General features: G+C 33.5%; 4 protein-coding genes across 6 annotated transcripts in view; 1 reads left to right on the forward strand and 3 right to left on the reverse strand.

Moving 5' to 3' along the window:
- Positions 1-1598: 1598 nt before the first annotated feature.
- LOC107913793 (VQ motif-containing protein 10) lies at positions 1599-2432 on the reverse strand. The gene has a single exon (XM_016842426.2). The coding sequence runs from the start codon at positions 2270-2272 to the stop codon at positions 1892-1894; it is 381 nt and encodes a 126-aa protein (XP_016697915.1). The 5' UTR covers positions 2273-2432; the 3' UTR covers positions 1599-1891.
- A 3668-nt stretch (positions 2433-6100) lies between these two features.
- Positions 6101-12563, forward strand: LOC107913786 (cullin-4). 2 transcript variants are annotated; one of them, XM_016842417.2, is made up of 17 exons: positions 6101-6613; positions 7252-7367; positions 7469-7815; positions 8472-8652; positions 8836-8958; positions 9049-9336; positions 9482-9607; positions 9730-9831; positions 9916-9969; positions 10730-10836; positions 10924-10984; positions 11083-11214; positions 11343-11480; positions 11591-11671; positions 11847-11927; positions 12053-12133; positions 12215-12563. In XM_016842417.2, the coding sequence occupies exons 1-17, from the start codon at positions 6271-6273 to the stop codon at positions 12326-12328; spliced, it is 2475 nt and encodes an 824-aa protein (XP_016697906.1). In that variant the 5' UTR covers positions 6101-6270; the 3' UTR covers positions 12329-12563. The 2 variants fall into 2 exon arrangements, with proteins under 2 accessions (XP_016697906.1, XP_016697907.1); XM_016842418.2 differs by having other exon boundaries at positions 6102-6613; positions 7264-7367.
- LOC121222322 (outer envelope membrane protein 7) lies at positions 9997-13662 on the reverse strand. 2 transcript variants are annotated; one of them, XM_041102835.1, is made up of 2 exons: positions 13366-13662; positions 9997-10205 (listed from the first exon to the last, which is right to left on the reverse strand). In XM_041102835.1, the coding sequence occupies exons 1-2, from the start codon at positions 13556-13558 to the stop codon at positions 10189-10191; spliced, it is 210 nt and encodes a 69-aa protein (XP_040958769.1). In that variant the 5' UTR covers positions 13559-13662; the 3' UTR covers positions 9997-10188. The 2 variants fall into 2 exon arrangements, with proteins under 2 accessions (XP_040958769.1, XP_040958770.1); XM_041102836.1 differs by lacking the exon at positions 9997-10205 and adding an exon at positions 12826-13051 and having other exon boundaries at positions 13366-13658.
- A 987-nt stretch (positions 13663-14649) lies between these two features.
- The window catches only part of LOC107913797 (F-box/kelch-repeat protein At1g30090), an 8467-nt gene continuing 3545 nt past the window's right edge, over positions 14650-19571 (reverse strand). Inside the window, 4 exon segments of the mRNA XM_041103212.1 lie at positions 14650-15026; positions 15029-15070; positions 15073-15526; positions 15529-15887. Coding sequence (XP_040959146.1) covers positions 14806-15026; positions 15029-15070; positions 15073-15526; positions 15529-15887 — 1076 coding nt within the window. The 3' untranslated portion in view covers positions 14650-14805.

The raw sequence follows: 19571 nt of genomic DNA on the forward strand, positions 1-19571 counted from the left end.
ATGCTTTTTATATTGATGCTATAGCACATTGAATATTCACATTCTTCTAATCATTTGACTAATACTTTTTGAGTACGACAACGACTAGATTTGACCTAAACCTTACTACCATGTTCATATCCTTGAAGTATACGATGATTAAAATTAATTAATTATTAGTTTATTTGATAGGATCAAAATAGTTTTCTCCTGAATTTATAAAATTTTAAAACTTCTATAATTTTTCTTCTTCTCATGAAGCTGTGTTTTTCCATTGACATATAGAGATACAGTATTTATAAAAGTTAATAATGTAGTTTTACGATCAGTTAATTACGTAATATCATTTTATTAAAAATATTTGTATTTAATTTTAATTTTTTCAGAGAAAAAGTTAAACGATCAATATCATCACAAGCATCTAGACCTAATGTTTTGCTTATACATGCCGTGGAGTGATGGAGTCTCCGCCCGCCACTCATTTCTACAACCCAACACTAGCTACTGAACTCCAATTATGAATGCCCTACACTCTATGTATAACCCAATCATTTGTGTAGGGATAAATAAAAAAAATTGAAAAATAGAAAATCTATTTTTTATTTAATTTATAATTAATTTTAATTTTATGATATATAAATAAATATTTTGTATTAAAAATAATGAAAATAACTTAAAAGTTTGTATAAAAATATATTTTTAAAAATTACTATATAAAAATTATTGATATTTTTTATTTACTTGAAAATTATGGTTTTTTAAAGATATTTATGACTTAGGTTTTGAAACTTCGCCAGACAATATTCAAAAACATAAAATAAAGTTCATTTTTGTCAAAATAAATCTAAAAATTCAAAACAAAAATTTAACATGAAAAAAATCAAGAATTAGATTAAATTGTAATGGACAGTTTGAGAAATCCAAAAAACCCAGTCAAACCAAACTGATATCATCTCTACCTATGTGTTCATTTTATGAATCATTTCAAGGTTTGTATTTAACCTTTCTAACAATGGCATCTCTAGAATTTAAACTTGAGTTTTCCTTCACTAAATAAGGTATATATATACAAGATGGATAATTTAATAGTCCATTTGGATGGGTGATAAGATTGACTTTACTAAGATTAAAAAATAGTGCAAAGGTTAATCATTGTAACGATGAAATTGAATACTATAACAGTAAAATTAAAATTAATGATTAGATCATTAAAAAAATTGATTGACTGTATGATTAGATTTAAAAATAGTGATGATAACAAGGTGAAAGTAGAAAATAATGATTATTAAATTGTTCTTTTTATATATGAAAAAAAGAGAATTATTTGACACTTTTTCATTGATGTAATTATTTATTTTTTATTTAATAATGGTTATTTTCATTAAGAGTGCAGTTAACATTTAAATGATAAGAAAACATTTATCATTTAAACTTTTAATAATATTTTTAAGTTTATATAAGTATTTTAGCTAAGTAACTTAAAGTAAATTTCATAATGTCAAAGTTTTTATCAACATTCATTTGACGCGGGTTTAAATCATATTACTTCATCTTCACCCTTAATATTATATAAAAAAATAATATTAAATTTGAATTAATATTTAATAAAGGATGATATATACTAGCATGACAGTCCACCATTTGTTATTGAGAATATAATAATACATTAGAAATATAATTTAGAAAATAAAACAAGATACATGAAGGTTAAAAAGAGGTTTTAGAGGGATCAGTAGACAAAATTTTGGGCATCAATTGCTCAATCTCACTCTAATGGTGTAATCTAAACACCATTATTAAACGCATTCAACTGAGCTTCAATGCAATCCAAACGATGTCTTAACGAAGAGAAAATACTGCATAAACAGCAATATAAAAAATTACGAAAAGAGAATGTCATTGCAAATCGTAGCTAGCAGTACTCAGCCAACAACCAGCTCAACTCGTCCAATGGAGGAGCCTCCAAGATCAACCTATCCAATTCTTTAAAACTTAAACCCGTAGTAAACAAGGGTACATGACAACCACCACCACCGTCACAACCATAGCCGCCTCCTACGGTGGCTGTGCCATATGACCCTTCGGCTGAAACCTTTCCGGCAGCAACATTATAATTTGTTTGGGTTTTACTACAGGGAAACGAACTCTCCTCTATCCATGAAACGCAACTATCCTTGCCTGTAAGCCTTTGAACTACAGATTTGAAGCTGAGGGGATCGGTTTCAACGTACTGAGTATTGATTATCACTACTTTAACACCTTCATCAGATGAAGCAGTAATGGTAGCCGCCATTGAAAAGAAAACCAACACACACAAAAAAAGAAAGGAATTGGTGTTATTATTATAACACAGATAATTATTTGCTTGAATACACACGGCAGTGCTTTAGATGTAGAAGGAAAGTTGAGAGATGTGAGTTGAAGGGCCTTGGGGGGATTGTTTTATATAGGGGAAACGATGAGGGGACCGATACCGGTTGCGCAGTTATAGGAGAAATGAAACCAAGTTGACTCTTTTAAAGAGTAAATGATTATACATAGCTCTAATTGCACTCCAACTCCTTTTACTCATCATACATTTAAAATTTAGTCCCTTTACATTTAATTTCAGACATTTAGTCCAGTTATTATTTTTATTTAACAATTGAAGTCCAATTGATAGTTAAAGGACTTCTGTTAAATCAGATTGTTTGACATTTTTAAGAAAATAATTTCTCATATGGCGAATTTAATACTGTGTGAAAACCATGTAAGAAGAAAAAAAAAGTATCGTTTAGCTTCTCTAAAATAGTATTAAATGATCTTACAAAATTTAGAATATGAAACCTTATAATTAACTTCATATTCAATGTTTTTATTTCGGATGTAATATTGCCCACACGAGCATTTTTCTTAAATTAACATTTATTAGTGTTATCAATTAGATTTCGGACAAAGATTTAGAATAATGTTAAAACTTCTTACAACCCTATATTTATAAAAGGAAACCTTACAATCCCATATCCATCCTATTTATTTGCTTATTTGACCTTTTACACATATAATATTAGCCACGTAAACAAATTTTTATTTTAAAAATATCACATAAGTCCTTTAATATTGTTGTTAATTAGACCTTAATTATTAAATCAAAATTAAAAATGGAAATTACTAAAATTTAAATATATGAAAAGCACGAGGACTGTGACCATAATTAGTGTTATGCAGTCTTGACGGACCAAAACTCGAGTCAAATTGGTGTAGGGAGAAAGGAGAAACCAAAAGGCATGGTCTTCGTCAAAGCACGCACATGAGGAATTGTCAACAATAAGCACGCATGCGTGGTGGGAGCCTAAGACAAATAATAGGCTAAACAACAAAAAAAGTTTTCCCACACAGATACGAGAACAAAAAAAGTTTTCCAACCCCACAAGTTTTGGATTTGCAACCCCACCCTTGCTCACAGGGAAAAATATTAATTTAATCCTTCAATAATTGTTAAGTTGGTTCACATATATAAACATATTTTACACTTAATATTTAACTAATATGGCATTAAGTTTTCTATTTTCCTCAACATAATTCACAAGTGCCTTACTTTGAGCATCAATTTCTCATTTATCATTCAACCATTTTGAGTATATGATATACCGTTGTAAATATCTCATGAAGTAGAATATAAAATCATAATTTTATTATTCAAATCTCCACCTTTACTAGTTAAGAATATACTTCGAAGTTTCCAAAAGAACCATTTTTTCCAACAATTTAATGGTAAAAATGGATAATAATTTAAGGAAGGTGACGAATTTCTCAATGAATCAATATTGTTTTTGGTTGAATTTTGTCTTTTGAACTTAGGAAGAGCTCGAGTGCCTAATGCAGCAAGTTTAACAGAGAGAGAGAGAGAGTTCCTCGTTGAATCGGATCGTGTGTGGTACAAGGCTTTCTACCAAAAGGATGTGAACATTCGCTATTGGTATAGTTTGAACCCATGCATCTTAAATGGAAATAAAGTGCATTGAACCGTTGCTTTAGGCACTCGAAAATTTGTAGAGTCAAGAGACAAAATCCCAATTGGAGACCAATACAAATCTATTGAAGGATTCATCCTAAAAGGCAATACTTCAAATACTTCACTAGATAGCTTATAAGCTAACACGGATGGTTACAGAAACTTGAAAATTTTAATCTCATCAATGGTATTCTCTATGTTTAGCATTGTTTGTATGCTTGCTCTCCCTTCTACCTCTTGACATAGTCCTTAAGTGAATAGGTTCTTTTTAGCCTTGTATCCTTGTGTGGTTCCATTTTTTAGCTTTCTGTGACTTCTTTTTTCCTCTTTTTCTTTCCTCATCTTTAGGAATCATTCTGGAGCTTTTCTTCTTTTCAACTTTATATTTCCTTACCATGCATGGCTTTTGATTGTGTTGTTTTTATCTTCTTCTTCTTGAGTGTTTCGAGAATCCATGGAGTAAAGAGGATAGTTTTTAGCTTTTGATGATGATTTGTTGTTGTTTGGAAAAAGGAAAAGGCCAGCTTTTGTTTTTCGTCTTAATGCATGTTGTGTGTGTTAATAAGCATTTCTTTCGGGGGTTTTTTTATGTAGTTTTCCATTGCCATAACAAATTTTATGTATGATATATATATATTTTTTATAGAAATAGGTCATGTTATTTCAACACTACATCAGATGAATTTTAATGACCGAATCCAATAAAGGTCATGACTTTAAATATGACTTCTAGCTTCCAAGGTTATTAATGCATGTACATTAAACTTTATAAATTTGGGTTATGCTATTTTATGTTCTATTGGACTTGTTGTTTGTTTTGCTTTGGGTTTCTATTTTTATACCCTACAAATAGGGGAGAGAATGTTATTGTCAAGACTTAAATTCCGAACTTACAATGTCTAACACAAAGTTTTCAACCACCTGCTCCTTTGAGTTATTAAGGAGACACTTGATCCATTTTTACTGACCTTAGTATCTTGTGAAAGAGTTGAAAGAGTTAATATATCGAGAGGTCCTTGCACTTGGTAATTTATACCTACTTGATATCTAATATTTTTTGAACTTAATTGGTACCTATACTTGAAAACCATAAGCCAACTTGGTATTGTTTTTAGTTACCTGATTAAAATTGTTAAAATAAGCTGATGTGGCTCCGATATGGCAATTGTAACTCATGAAAAAAGTAAAATATACAATTTTTTAAAAAGTTTTAAAATTTTTTCCACAAGTCACAATGTGAGATTGTCATGTGTCACCATACTATTAGTCGTTAGTGCCAGATTAATGGATTTTAATGGTGTTAGCCTAACACCTAAAAAAGATATCGAGTTGGCTTATAGTTTTCAAGTTTAGGTGCAAGTTAGGTCCAAAAAAAAAGTTTACGTACGAAGTTGGTATAAAATACTAAACTTAGGTGCTTTTTTATATTAACCTCTTCTGAAATTAACATTTATTGTAAAAAGAAGGCATAATGACTTTTTTGGTCCTCCAACTTTACAAAAAAAAAAGTCATTTTAGCCATTCATTTAATTTTTCTACTCTTTTAGCCCTTCAACTTGCATTTTTTGTCAAATCACCTCAAATTTGATGGAAAAGCTACCGATTGTTAACTATGCTTATATGACATACACCTGAATTGCCATGTAGATGACACATCAGCATTTAATTAATTTTTTAAAATTTTAAAAGTAATTTTTATACTTTTTAAATAAATTTATTGATTTTTAATTTTTAAAAATTATAAATGTTCTTGATTTTTTAAAATTTAAAAAATTAATTAAATATTGACATGCCATCTACGTGACAATCCACATATATGTAACGTCAATTTTTTTATTTATTTTGAGATAATTTGATAAAAATACAAGTTTACGAACTAAAAAAGGTGAAAAAAATAAAAGAGGGTTAAAATAATTTTTCCTTTTATAAAGTTTGAGGGTAAAATAAGGAAGCGGAAGCACCTGAGTCGAAAAAGGCATTTTAAATGGGGCTATGGTTAGTGGGCTAAATGGGAAGTAAATCCTAAAATCAAATAGTCCAATTAGTTATCACAAAACCGGGCTTTGAGGCCCAGCAACCACCAAACAGTACACAAAAGGAGGAAAAGGGTAAAAACATTTCTATTTTTGTAACTTCCTTCTCTCTCAACATTTTTCATCTTTCAGCTGCCTTCTCTCGTTATCTTCCCCTATATCTATATGTTGTATACTGTAAAAATAAAATAAAATTAAATAAAAATCAAATTAAATTAAATAGTTGAAGCTGAAGATTTTACAATGCTTTCTTGATCGCTTTTCATGTCTCTCCCCCCAACCAAACGCTCTCTTAGCTCCAACGCCGCTGTTGCTTCTTCTTCTTCTTCTTCTTCTTCCTCTTCCTCTTCTTCTCACTTTCAACCGTCAATGAAGAAAGCCAAGTCCCAAGCCGTGGCTTGTCCTCTTGACCCCAATAAGAACGGCCTTCACAACCACCACAACAACCAAGGCGATAACGACGTCGTCTTCGACCCTTCTTCACCTATGTCCCTCGACGACGATTCCAAGTCCGACGATGCTCGCGCTCCCGCCGCCGCCAATTTGTCTCGCAAAAAGGCTACCCCACCTCAACCCGCCAAGAAGCTCGTCATCAAATTCGTTAAAGGTTGAGTTTCTTCTACTTGATCTCTCTCTATTCTTATAGTTTGTTTTCTGGGTGTTTTATGAATTCCCCTTTTTAGTTAATACAGAATTTTGATCTTACCAATTGAGTGGCTTTGGGTTGTTGGGTCATTTTTGGAATGAAAAATTAGGACTTAGAAGAGGTGAATTTTATAAAACTCGGTGTTTTATTCGATTTTAAGATCTTGGTATTTTGAGTTTGTTTTATTGCTTTTACTGTTATACTGAGCTAGCACTAATTAATTATAATTGGGTTATTTAGAATTTTATTTGGGTGGAGCCATTTATTGTTTTCTTTGTAAGCATATTTGATGCGTGCTCGCATAAGTATAATCAATTACTTCATCTTTCCAGAAAACTAAATACGGTTTTTAGTTAGCATGTAATTGTTATTACTTATTATTAGTAAGTTTACTTACAAGGAATTGTAATCATGTAATGGGGGCTTTAAGTAAGTTTGGCTCTTTTGGAAATCAGATTATATCTCCTAGACTATGTTGTTTATATGAACTAATTGTAAGAAACCAGAAGGGCTTTGCACTGCTAACAATGAAAATATTTAGAAGATATACTCGGAAAGATTTCTGATACAACTTAAACTTCTGACTTGTTTCGGTGTAGCAAAACCGACAGTGCCTACGAATTTTGAGGAGGAAACGTGGGCAAAGCTGAAGTCAGCCATTAATGCTATTTTTCTGAAGCAACCAGATTCATGTGACTTGGAGAAGCTTTATCAGGTAAGTCTTGTATATTTTTTTCATTCTCTCTATTTTGATTACGATAGCCATTTGCAATATGAGCAATATTGTCACTTGATTACTGGGCTTGCTTCCTTCAGGCTGTCAATGATCTTTGCCTGCATAGGATGGGAGGAAGTCTTTATCAACGAATTGAAAAAGAGTGTGAAGCACGTATATCGGCAGCATTAAGATCTTTGGTTGGGCAAAGTCCGGACCTCGTGGTTTTCTTATCGCTTGTTGAGAAATGTTGGCAAGATCTTTGTGATCAAATGTTGATGATTCGTGGTATAGCCTTGTACCTGGACAGAACATATGTTAAACAAACCCCAAATGTACGTTCATTGTGGGACATGGGCTTGCAACTTTTCTGTAAACTTCTTTCTCTGGCTCCAGAAGTTGAGCACAAAACTGTCACCGGTCTTTTAAGAATGATTGAGAGTGAGAGGTAATTTTAATAACAGTCAAATTGAAATTTGCAATTCTTTTATTCTAGTCTCTTTTTTGTGTGTTCCAAAGTAAAAACTTATGCAGAAGATGCATAATAGTTTTAGATGGATATTGTACCGGATTGGTTCCCATTTAATGTTGCAAAACTTATGGATGAACTATCCTTCTTGTAACGATGTGGATGGAAAGGTATAAGAAATTGAGAAGGTCCCCTGTTGCCTTGTATTGTTTCGGCTTTGCTATTAGTACATAAAGCATAATATGGTTGGATGAAACAGTATAGTTGGGATAAACGAATGCTATGGTTTAACTTGTTTTAGATTCCTTCTTACCTAGTTGAGGTCACACTGAATTTTCTATGCAAGTGTAAGTGGAGAGGTAAATACTGAAAAAGTAAACCAACGTGTCAAGTATTTGTCAGGTTAGTAACTCCTAAATTGTTGTTTCAATGTCAATATTCCCTGGCTTAGTTTACTTATCTTTCTATGATTTTAGAGGTATAAGGTGGCTACGTATTTTCTATTGTGGAAAGCAGTATCTTGAAAGGCCAATTATGATGTCTAAATCCACATAAATTTTGGATTAATTCCCATCTTCCAAGTTTCTATTAAATTTACATCTTGGAATCCACTGCATCTGTTTTTGATCATGCAGGTTAGGTGAAGCAGTTGACAGAACACTACTTAACCATCTTTTGAAGATGTTTACTGCTTTAGGTATTTACTCAGAAAGCTTTGAGAAGCCATTCCTGGAGCGTACATCCGAGTTTTATGCAGCTGAAGGAATGAAATACATGCAGCAATCTGATGTTCCAGATTACTTGAAGCATGTAGAGGTGCTTTTCATATTTTATGTTTCTATTAGCAGTGACTGGTTTGGATTGTACATGTTTTATCCTTCTAACAAGAATTCTTAATTTATCATATGTTTCTGTATTCATATGGAATATGCATGTTTATCCCTCTACAATTTTTGGGTAAGTTTATATTTATATAGCTTTTTGTGTGTATTCCTTCAGATGAGGTTAAATGAAGAAAATGAAAGATGCTTACTCTACCTGGATGCTCTTACGAGAAAGCCGCTTATAGCAACAGCAGAAAGGCAACTGCTGGAACGTCATATACCTGCCATTCTTGATAAGGTGTGAATATGAATTTTTGGTTGTTCTTTGTGCTTTGAACACCTTGAATTTGCATCTTCTTAGTAGTTATGGTTTCTCTAATTTGTGCAGGGATTTATGATGCTGATGGATGGACACCGTATTGAGGACCTTCAGAGGATGTACTCACTGTTTTCAAGGGTCAATGCTCTTGAATCACTCAGGCAGGCCCTAAGCTCATATATTCGGAGAACTGGGCAGAGCATTGTCATGGATGAAGAGAAAGACAAGGACATGGTGTCTTCCTTGTTAGAATTCAAGGCTTCACTTGACTCCATATTGGAAGAAAGCTTTTCCAAGAATGAGGCATTTTGCAACACCATTAAGGATTCTTTTGAGCATCTAATTAATCTTCGTCAGGTTAGCATGTTTGTCCTTTGTATTTGGAGATTATTTTATTTTTAAACTGCATGTTCATTTACCTTTAAACCAGTGAATTAAATTCCTAATTTAGATCATCATATTTTGAACTTGACTGATGGTCGAACTTTATTGTGTTTAATAGAATCGACCTGCTGAGCTTATTGCTAAGTTTCTGGATGAAAAGCTTCGTGCTGGTAATAAGGGTACTTCTGAAGAGGAATTAGAGGGTACACTTGATAAAGTTTTGGTTTTATTCAGGTTCATCCAGGTAGAGTTTCCCACAAAAATGATTAAATTTACTTTTTTCAGTTTTCCTTTTGTGCATTTCTTTCTTTCTTGCCCTACTAGTTAATGCTAGAGTTGTGAATGGCATTTTTGTTGATAATTAAGGGCAAGGATGTTTTTGAAGCATTCTATAAGAAAGATCTTGCTAAAAGGCTGCTTTTAGGGAAGAGTGCTTCTATTGATGCAGAGAAATCCATGATTTCTAAGGTCAGTATGTTCTTCGCATTAAATGGTGTGTCGTCAGAAGATTGTATTAAATTGTTAATTTGTTATGTTCTTGCGATGCTGCAGCTGAAGACAGAGTGTGGCAGCCAGTTTACAAACAAACTTGAAGGAATGTTCAAGGTTTACCTCTATATCCTTTTTTGTATAAGTTTGTAAAAGAAATGCATTCCATAGGTTACCATTGGAATTTCTAATTATTAATCTGGTGAACTGCATCCTTTAGGGTTTTGTAAACATGGGCAGTCCATAACTTTTATAACCACTAAGAGTCTAAGAATATGTTACCTGTTAGTGGTGGTATTGTCTCCAGTAGTGTTACCCCTCATGACATGAGTTGGATTAATTATGTGTAATTCCTGCAAGCAGAATGTGTTGAACTAATGATCATGTAATAAGTTTGTTGTGCCTGAGGGTAGATCATATAAATATATAAGAAAATAATTGAATCATGTCAGAGTAGAAGAGAAAAGTACTCAACAAGTTAAATTATCTTCTATTTCTTGGAGTACCAACTTGTGTACTGGTTGATGTAAGATCAAACAATTTACATAATATATGGAGTTTGTGTGACTCTGGAATTTATTTTTGTGACTAGATTCTTAGGTCTAAAATATGTTCACATGCAAACAACATTGCACACCTGAGTTTCCTTTCCAGTTATATTTCAGTTCTAGGGAAACTAATCATATGAAATTAATTGAAATGTAATATTGCAGTTGTTGCCATGGGTCAGAACTATGGGCTTCTATTTGTAATTAAATCTCCTCATGTTGTATGGTTGATCTTGCAGTGTGTTGTTTTTTGGCAAAAAGTTCTTAACAGTTTCCCAGAATACAAACCTTAATTGTAATGAATATGGATTCTCGTTATTTTTATCCAGGATATTGAACTGTCAAAGGAGATAAATGAATCATTCAAGCAGTCATCCCAAGCCAGGACAAAACTTCGATCAGGAATTGAGATGAGTGTCCATGTCTTAACAACTGGGTAAATCATACTTTACCATTATTCAAGTTAAATAATAGCTGCTTGATCAATAGTATTTGATTCTATTTTGGTTCTTGAGCTGGGCAGGTACTGGCCAACATATCCACCTATGGATGTTAGGCTTCCACATGAATTGAATGTCTATCAGGTTTGCTGCAGACTTTGGGATGAAATGTTTACCACTATAAACACCAGGAAGCTTTTATCTTATAGTTCTCTAATACTTTCTTCTACTTGGTCTAACAGGACATCTTCAAGGAGTTCTACTTGAGTAAGTACAGTGGGAGACGCCTAATGTGGCAAAATTCATTGGGTCATTGTGTGTTGAAAGCAGATTTTTCCAAAGGTAAAAAGGAGCTGGCAGTTTCCCTGTTCCAGGTTTGTCTCTTGGTGTCTCATGAGCCATTTTCCTCCTGTCTTCCGTAATGTTCCTTCTCTTTTCGTAGTTTCTCTACAGGCAGGCAAGTTCTAACAGTTTTCTGGTTTTTTGATCTTTTAACCTCTAGACTGTAGTTCTGATGTTGTTCAACGATGCCCAAAAGCTTAGCTTTCAAGACATTAAAGACTCCACTGGCATAGAGGACAAGGAATTGAGAAGGACCCTGCAGTCCCTTGCATGTGGGAAAGTGAGAGTCCTGCATAAGGTATGGCCATTATATTATTGCACTCACCAAGTTAATCTCATTATTGTGCTGACTAAGTAGGTGACATTCTTTTCTTTATTCTTTTCTATGTTTGAATTTGTGTGCTGCAGTTGCCAAAAGGGAGAGATGTCGAAGATGATGATTCTTTCATTTTCAACGAAGGATTTACTGCTCCTCTCTATCGTATAAAGGTACATCTATTTGCGATTTCAAGCCATGGTGGTTAAAAACTTTTCTAATGCCGTCATGCTTATCTATATGCTATTCTCCTAAATTTCTATGGGAAAGTTTTTATTATGATTCTGACGTGAGTAATTGCCACACGTAATAAAGCATGAAGCTGACTCTTTTCCTTTTGGAATGCAGGTAAATGCAATCCAGATGAAAGAGACAGTGGAGGAGAACACAAGCACCACTGAAAGAGTATTTCAAGACCGTCAATATCAGGTTCAGCATGTTCTCTTCCTCTTTTTTAGCTATCCACCAAAAGAACAAAATAAAATAACAGGTCAGAAAGCCGTCTCAGTTGGTGCTTAATCAAATCTATTGTACTATGACTCGATATATTCCAGGTTGATGCTGCTATTGTTCGGATAATGAAGACGAGGAAAGTGTTGAGTCACACTCTTTTGATAACTGAACTCTTCGAACAGGTAATCTAAAGGGATAATATGCCTTTTAAGTTGCAGTTGGAGATATCCATATACTGAAAACAAGTTTATTCCATTGAACAGCTAAAGTTTCCCATAAAACCGGCTGATTTGAAGAAAAGAATCGAGTCTCTCATTGACAGGGAGTACCTGGAGCGGGACAAGAACAACCCACAAATATACAATTATTTGGCATAAGCTTTTTTTTTTGTTTCTTTCTTTTTATAACAGAAAGCTCCTTGTAAAATGACAGGGGAAACTATGGTCTTTTCTCTAAGGGGCCGGAGGTGAAATCCGAGGTCAAATCCATGTACAGTAACATGTAGGTTCTTTGTTTTTTGTTGTTGCAATCGAGGTTGTAATTGTAAAGCATATTTAGACTCTCATTTGATACCTTACTTGTTACGGTACTTGAAATAAGCTACATTTTTTCCCTGGCTCTTGTTTTATTTTCTTTAGAAGAGAATTTCTTTTTATTTTTTATTATGTTAAAGGTGTATGCCATGTTCGTTAATGGGATTCGCCTTTGCTGCTACTTTACGAGTATAAAATATTTGGTTAGTTGGGGGCATTGCAATGGGAATTGCATTTCTATATCTCATGATCTAATTATTTTTTAATTAAATTAATTTATCTTTGAAGGTCTTTGAGTAACTTTTAATTTAATATTATGAAAAATATATGTGCCTTTTAATTGAATTACCAACGCAATTGGTAATTTACTAAAAACATAATATTTATATTTTACTTTTAAAAATGTTATAATGTTTACATCCTTACCATTTCATATTTTATAAATTTATTACATAATTATTTTATATATTTATAATCAGCACTCTCGCATTTATGTATTGCATCTAGAAAATTATCGGATCTGGACATCTGGGTTAAAGCCGACTGCCTTAATGAACAACTACAACACTGCAAAAAATTAAAAATAAAAAATAAAAAATCCTGCACTCAATTCAATAATCTGTAGAGTATGTTATGTTTGAAAGGCATGGTTGCATAAACCAAGTTATGTCACTTGAAACAAACCAAAACCAGGCCAACAACGGTACAATTGAATGTGATCATAGTAGTACCATAACAATTCAACCACACCATTCATTCAAAGTTCAAACATAACAATACCAAATCACCTGGACAAATAAGGTAGAAAATAAATCGACACAAATTTGCCTAGAACAACCCTTAAATTTGTAGGGGTTTGGATGAAGTGGAAGAAGAAATACCAGGGTGAGATTGGGGATCTGGGTTAGGGTTGAGAGGGGCTTGGAGATCATCGTCGGGGTCGTAATCAGGGTTAAGAGATCGGTCAATGGCTTCACGCCCTTTCTCCAGGCAAGGCTTGCAAGCGATCTCGATTGCTATCCATCCCAATATCACTCCCGCTATGGCTATCACCGCGCTTGTTATTGCTGCCATCAGCTCCTTCCTCTTAATTCTTTCTCTCTGGGAATGAATTTTCAGAGAATCGCGTTAGGTTCCTTTGATAGAAATCCTTCCTACAAAATCCTACTGTTATGATTTTGAGTCTTGGGCCCAATCACTTCTTCATATCACATTTTGGGCCTTTACCCATCAAATTCGAAATATGTGCACATATGATTACATGTATATCATCCATGGATAGCATCGTCAGAATGTACGACTTTTAACATGTTAAAATTTATTCTGTATGTTTCATGCCCACGACTGAATTGATATGATAAAAACTTAAGAATTTAGGGATTAATTTAAAATATGAACATTTGGTACAATTAACCTTGTTTATTATTTATTGTTTTCTTAAATATTAAAAGTATTCATTAGATTTCATGTCGATAATTGACTTAATTGTGGTTGCAAATGGGAATGGGAATTAGATTAATATTTGAACAACCTTGATTTCTTATAAATTTTTAATTGAGATTTAAACAATCCAGTCCTTCACAAAATCCCCCATTTTCTTTCACTAGCAAAGTGGGATTATGCCACCTAATAACGTGCCTTCCACGTTGAAATTCAACAAAACAAAAGATACGTATTCCATTATTTTATTTTTCTTAAAAGAGATGGGGGTGAACCTTCACCATCAAACTCTCCACCTCAATATTTTCAATTAACTCCTCATTTATTTTATCTCATTTCAAATGAGTACGTGAATGTTAATGTTAAATATAAGTATGTAGTATACATATATTCTTATTCTTTTTTAATACATAAATTATTACTACGAAACAAGATTCTGTCCAAGCATAAACTAAAAACAATGGCCATGATTTTCATTACAGGAAGTGTTAGAAAAAGAAAGGCAGGATTGATTGTTTTTTAAATAAATAAAAAATCCCAACATCATCGTGCTTTTTGTTAGCAATGTAGCAGACAGAATCAGATTTGTTACTTACTTGAGAATCTGCCATTCTTGTCCCCCCTTAATATAAGCCCTTGCTTAAGGTTCTTTTAACAATTGAATTTGCATCAATGCTTTGCTTAACATGCAAGTTAATGATTTTCCCTAAGTTTCCAATGTTCTCTTACCACTGTAATTGTGCTTATAGCCATTGATGATATGGACTTAATATTCCATACAAGAATCGAGTGAGTACATGACCGGAAAAACATATCGAAATGCATACTACTTCTGCAACTACAATTTATTGAATGAACTGATAGACAATATGTGATATAAGCTAAGCAAACAGAACCTGAGAAGTTGAGGGTGTCAAGTCAGAAAGTTTTGGACCATCGATAACTTGCCATTCGACACTGAATCTCCACTTATTCTCAGAACTCCCTGTTTCATTCCGTTTCGAGATATAGCCCATGGCAACATGAAGGTAGCGACCGATGACATATATTATGTTATCGTATGCATTGACAGCAAATGGTTTGCATATCTGTTCTGGTAATGGGGACCTTGTGTTGTTTCCCAGGAATCATTGTCTGGATAATAACTTTGAGTTTCATTCTTTCGTGTTCAGAAACCACGAATAAGTGGCCATAAACCACTACGCTCGAGCCAGTCCAGCCTTCTCTCAATCCTAGAGCCATATTCTCCCAAGTATTAGTTATTGGATCGTAAACTCGACCCCTTGGAGAGACGAAGAATGGCCATAACCAGCCTTCTGTCACTAGAAGCTTTCCATTGAATACTGCAGAATCATAAGATGCCATATTGGTCCCCATGCTGGCTACTGGATGCCAATTCCCAATTGCGGGATCCATAACCTCGGCCGAGTCGAGCTCGAAAAGATCAGCACTGTTTCCACCAGCTACATATATCATCCCATTAATCGCTCCGCTTGCAAAAAACGATCTAGCAGTATTCATCTTTTTCATCACAGTCCAATTGTTTTTCTGAATCTCATACTTGAAGACCAAGTCAAGAGGGGAATCGACATCGGAGGCCATCATCCCCCACAAGCAAAGAGTGCGCCCTCACTGGGAAACGAAACACAGCTAATACCATGGGGACAAATATTGTCTTTGCACGGCATCGTAGGGATGCTATGCCAAGAAAAATTGGTTAAATCAAGAACCTGCCATTCAATTTCACCAGTGCATTTTTGGAAGGCAAGCACAAACAGCCAAGGGTCTTTGAAACCTAGTTCCTTCCTTGAAGTGAAAAATCGTTCTTTATTACCAAGCAGAAAGTGCCATCGCTTGCATACGGCTTTACAAGCGGTATGGCACTCGACCGGAAGCCGAAGGAGACAATTAAGGGCAACATCATCAGGAAGGCCTGGAATAAGGGGTTCCCTTGAAGATACAACTCAAACTGAAACCCTTTGCCTAACCTCATCTTTTGGTATTAAAATCAACCCCTTTGCCTCTCCCAAAACAAACAATCTAAAACCCTTTTAACACTACAGAAAGAACCTTGTTTCAGCAAGAAATTCCTAGTTTTTATGAATTGAACAACTTAAACATCCAAATCCCAGTCAAAACTTCAAAGAATCTATTCCAAGTTACAGAAAATTTTAACCCTTTCTATTAATATACACCACTATGATGCCAAGGCAGGGAGAAAGATAACAAAGCTTTATATCCAGAGAGAAAAAAAAAGAAAAAGAAAAAGAAAGAAAAGTCAATAACCCATATGATAGTATCTTTGAATATAACCTAAAACAATCTAAAGTTTTGCTCCTACCAATAAGAAACCCAAAAACCCATAAAAAAAGAAAGAAACCCTGCCACTATGGCCTACAGAGATGACATAATTCAGAAAAGAGACTAAAACCCAGAAAATACTTTATCCTATATATAACATATAAATATAACTTTGCAAACAAAAGCAGATTGCATAAATAAGAAGAAAAGAGATGAGAAGAAAAGAACTGATATGTGGAGACTTACAAAAATGGGATTTTCTTTTTCTTGAATACTTGCTATATCAAATAAACAGTATAGCCATCTATTTGTGAGATTTTAAGCTTGTTTACCCTGCCCCCCTCCCCCTATCCCCCAAGGGACTCTTCAATATTGGAAATAAGGAAGAAAGGATATGGACTGTATATGATTCTGATTTATCAGATATATTAATTAATATTAATTATCATTAAATGAATTTCAAAAATCTTCCATGTTTATTTTTTATTTCTAAATATGTATTTTTAATTTACTTATTATATAATTAAAATTTTAAATAATATTAATAAATATTAAATATAATGATAAGACTAATCATAATTACGAAGAGATCGATTAGTTAAATCAATTAGATTAAAAATTGACCGACACATTAATATGAACAAAGTTAAATTGATTTTTATCGAACAAAAAATTGAATTAATTTTTTTATTTTAAATAATTTTTAAATTTTATAAATTTTAATAATTTCTAATCAATTTAACCATTATTTGATTTTTTTAATATAAAAAGAAACTTGATTCAAACTAAAAAAGAATATTATGGAATAGGAGCTAGTTGCAATAAATATCAATATTATTCAGTAATTAAATTTCTGTGAGGAAAAAAATGGTGAATGGTGGTACAGATGTAGGCCCACTGGAAGTCTAAACCACGCCTAAAGAAGTAATTCCAAGTTCCAACGCCAGTAAACAAGAGCAAAAGGTTGGGAACATTGTAGGACACGCGCTTTTAACTGCGGGTTTTGAAGAACACTGTCTTTTCACTGTCAAATCCAAATGTTTAAAAGCTTAACGGAAGATTTGAGTTCAAAGTTCAAACCTTCGAAAGTTCGAACAAAAACAAAAAAGGGTGTTATAAAATTCATCTCTTTTTTATTGTTGATTTTCTTTTAAATTTTAGGTGACATCGTGGTTCAGTTCCCGTAGTATTACTCTCTTAATGAACTTATAAAATACGAAAGATTAATTACTGAATTTAATTTAGTAAATATATTTAAATTTATTATAATCTTATTTTTTCAATGGTTATTAAATGGATATTTTTTTAAAATTTAAATGTCACAATATATATTTGAAAGGTTTCAACAACTAAATAAATTAAATTTCTAAAAAATGAAAAGAATTAAACTTCACCATAAATTGAAGTAAAAAGACAAAAGTACTAAAAAAGCTCAAGTGAATCACACAGTAAAGATTACCTCATCATTTAAATGAAAAATGAAGGCTAACATTTTTAGCAACTCAATCAGTAAGTTTATTCGACCCCCAACAGATCAAAGAGAAGGAAGCATAAGAGAAACCATAGAAGTAATCTGGTATCCAATCGAATCAGAAAGAGTAAGACTGACAATTAAACTTGAATATAACATGTGGCTAACCACGACCCTTGGCTAAGCAGAATGAAACCACAATGTTGCCTCTCACCAGGACTCAAGACTACACAGTCCTAGTAAAGGAACAGAAAAAGAGAACATGTTTGATGGATTCCACATCTCGGGCAATAAGGGTCCACTACCCTAAATCTCTTGACAATATTTCTCTGGTTGTCATCGGATTATGACAAGCCCTTCATGGGATGTTATTAATCTTTGAGACAACATGAAGGCCCTATAAATGTTTTCCATCTCTTGCATGACTGTGCATCACAATGACAACAGCCATTTGAGGTTGGAGCGGTGAAGAGACCATTGGTATCTGTGTTAACATTAATGGAAGACAATTAATAATGGTTGCCATTAACATAATGGGAGGCAATCAATAATGACAACCACCACTTTGGAAAAGTGGCAAGGGATAATTTTTTTTGGTCCTTGAGATAATGGCTATTTATTGTTTGGTCTTTGAACCTCAACTATAAATAGGCCTTCTCATTTCTCATTTCAATTCATCCCAACCAATCTTTCTCTTAGTTTTCTCTCTTCTCCCATTTGAGAATTTTAGGAATTCTATTTATTGTAATATTTTGGAGATAGTAAGTTATCATCTGGTTTTAGTACCCGAGGACGTAGGTATAATTTACCAACCTCGTTAAAACTCTTGTGTTCTTTTTGTCCTATTTTCTTTCATATTTGAGGGTATAATAGTAGTATTTAATTGTGCTATTAAATTACGTTAGAAGGAATATTCTGACTAAGGAAAGACTGGTATTTAAGAGATCCTTGTGATCCACCTCTCTTCCTGGGAATTGAACTTTGTGTGATTTTTAGTACAATAATTTACACGCTTCCGACCTATTGGAACAACAAGTGTATCAGAGCCGAAGGTTAATCGTAGTATGCTCTGTGGTTGTAGTTTAAACTGATCTTCCACATCAGAAAGATTCCTAGGTATATTGAAAGATTATGGAGAAAACAGTCGGTGTAGGAGCTTCAACATCGTCCATATGGACAAGACCGACAATTGCAAATGCAAGATTGGCCGTGAGATCTTTGATGCACGGCATTTTGGTATGGCAAAGTGAGTCTAGATGCCCTTTTTCAGCAGGTCTAACATTGCCATGAGAAGAAAACCAATGATGTATAGGAGAAAGATTGGAAGGCGATCAATCGGTTGGCATGTGGCACAATTCGATCATGCTTTCTCAGAGCAGAGGTATGCTTTTTCAAAGAGACTTCTGCAAATAAGTTGTGGTGGCACTTGAAGAAAATTTTAAAGAAAACAGTCAAAATAAGCTCCACTTGAAGAAAAGACTGTTTCGCTTCACATACGTCTCAAGTACCATAATGAATGATCACACACACCAAATTTAATCAGTTAGTCACTGATTGCGATATGGATGAGACATCAAAGATGAAATTGGCTTGAGCTGTTGGGTCACTTCCTGAGGAGTTGAGTTTCCTAGAAACTACGCTACTTCATTGTAGGAGTGATATATCCTGAGCCGAAGTCTGTGCGGCCTTATACAGTTAGAACAGAGAAAGAAGGACAAACAGAAAATCAATCAGAGATCAGAAGCTTTAAGTCCGAGTCGTTCACTCGAAGAAAACTCAAAAGGGAGATAAAGTCAAAGTCCAGACTCGGAAAGATGAATGTTTTTGTAATAGAAAGGATGGAAGAAAATTGTCAAGCTGAAAATAAGTGGAAAG

This window comes from Gossypium hirsutum, chromosome D10 (genome assembly GCF_007990345.1).
Source record: "Gossypium hirsutum isolate 1008001.06 chromosome D10, Gossypium_hirsutum_v2.1, whole genome shotgun sequence".
Lineage (NCBI taxonomy): Eukaryota > Viridiplantae > Streptophyta > Magnoliopsida > Malvales > Malvaceae > Gossypium > Gossypium hirsutum.

Coding starts and splice junctions, on each gene's coding strand:
- LOC107913793 (XM_016842426.2), bottom strand. CDS start 2,272: ATGGCGGCTACCATTACTGCTTCATCTGATGAAGGTGTTAAAGTAGTG.
- LOC107913786 (XM_016842417.2), top strand. CDS start 6,271: ATGTCTCTCCCCCCAACCAAACGCTCTCTTAGCTCCAACGCCGCTGTT. Junction 9,832..9,915: donor AGAAATCCATGATTTCTAAG/GTCAGTATGTTC, acceptor GCGATGCTGCAG/CTGAAGACAGAGTGTGGCAG. Junction 11,672..11,846: donor CTCCTCTCTATCGTATAAAG/GTACATCTATTT, acceptor TTTGGAATGCAG/GTAAATGCAATCCAGATGAA.
- LOC121222322 (XM_041102835.1), bottom strand. CDS start 13,558: ATGGCAGCAATAACAAGCGCGGTGATAGCCATAGCGGGAGTGATATTG.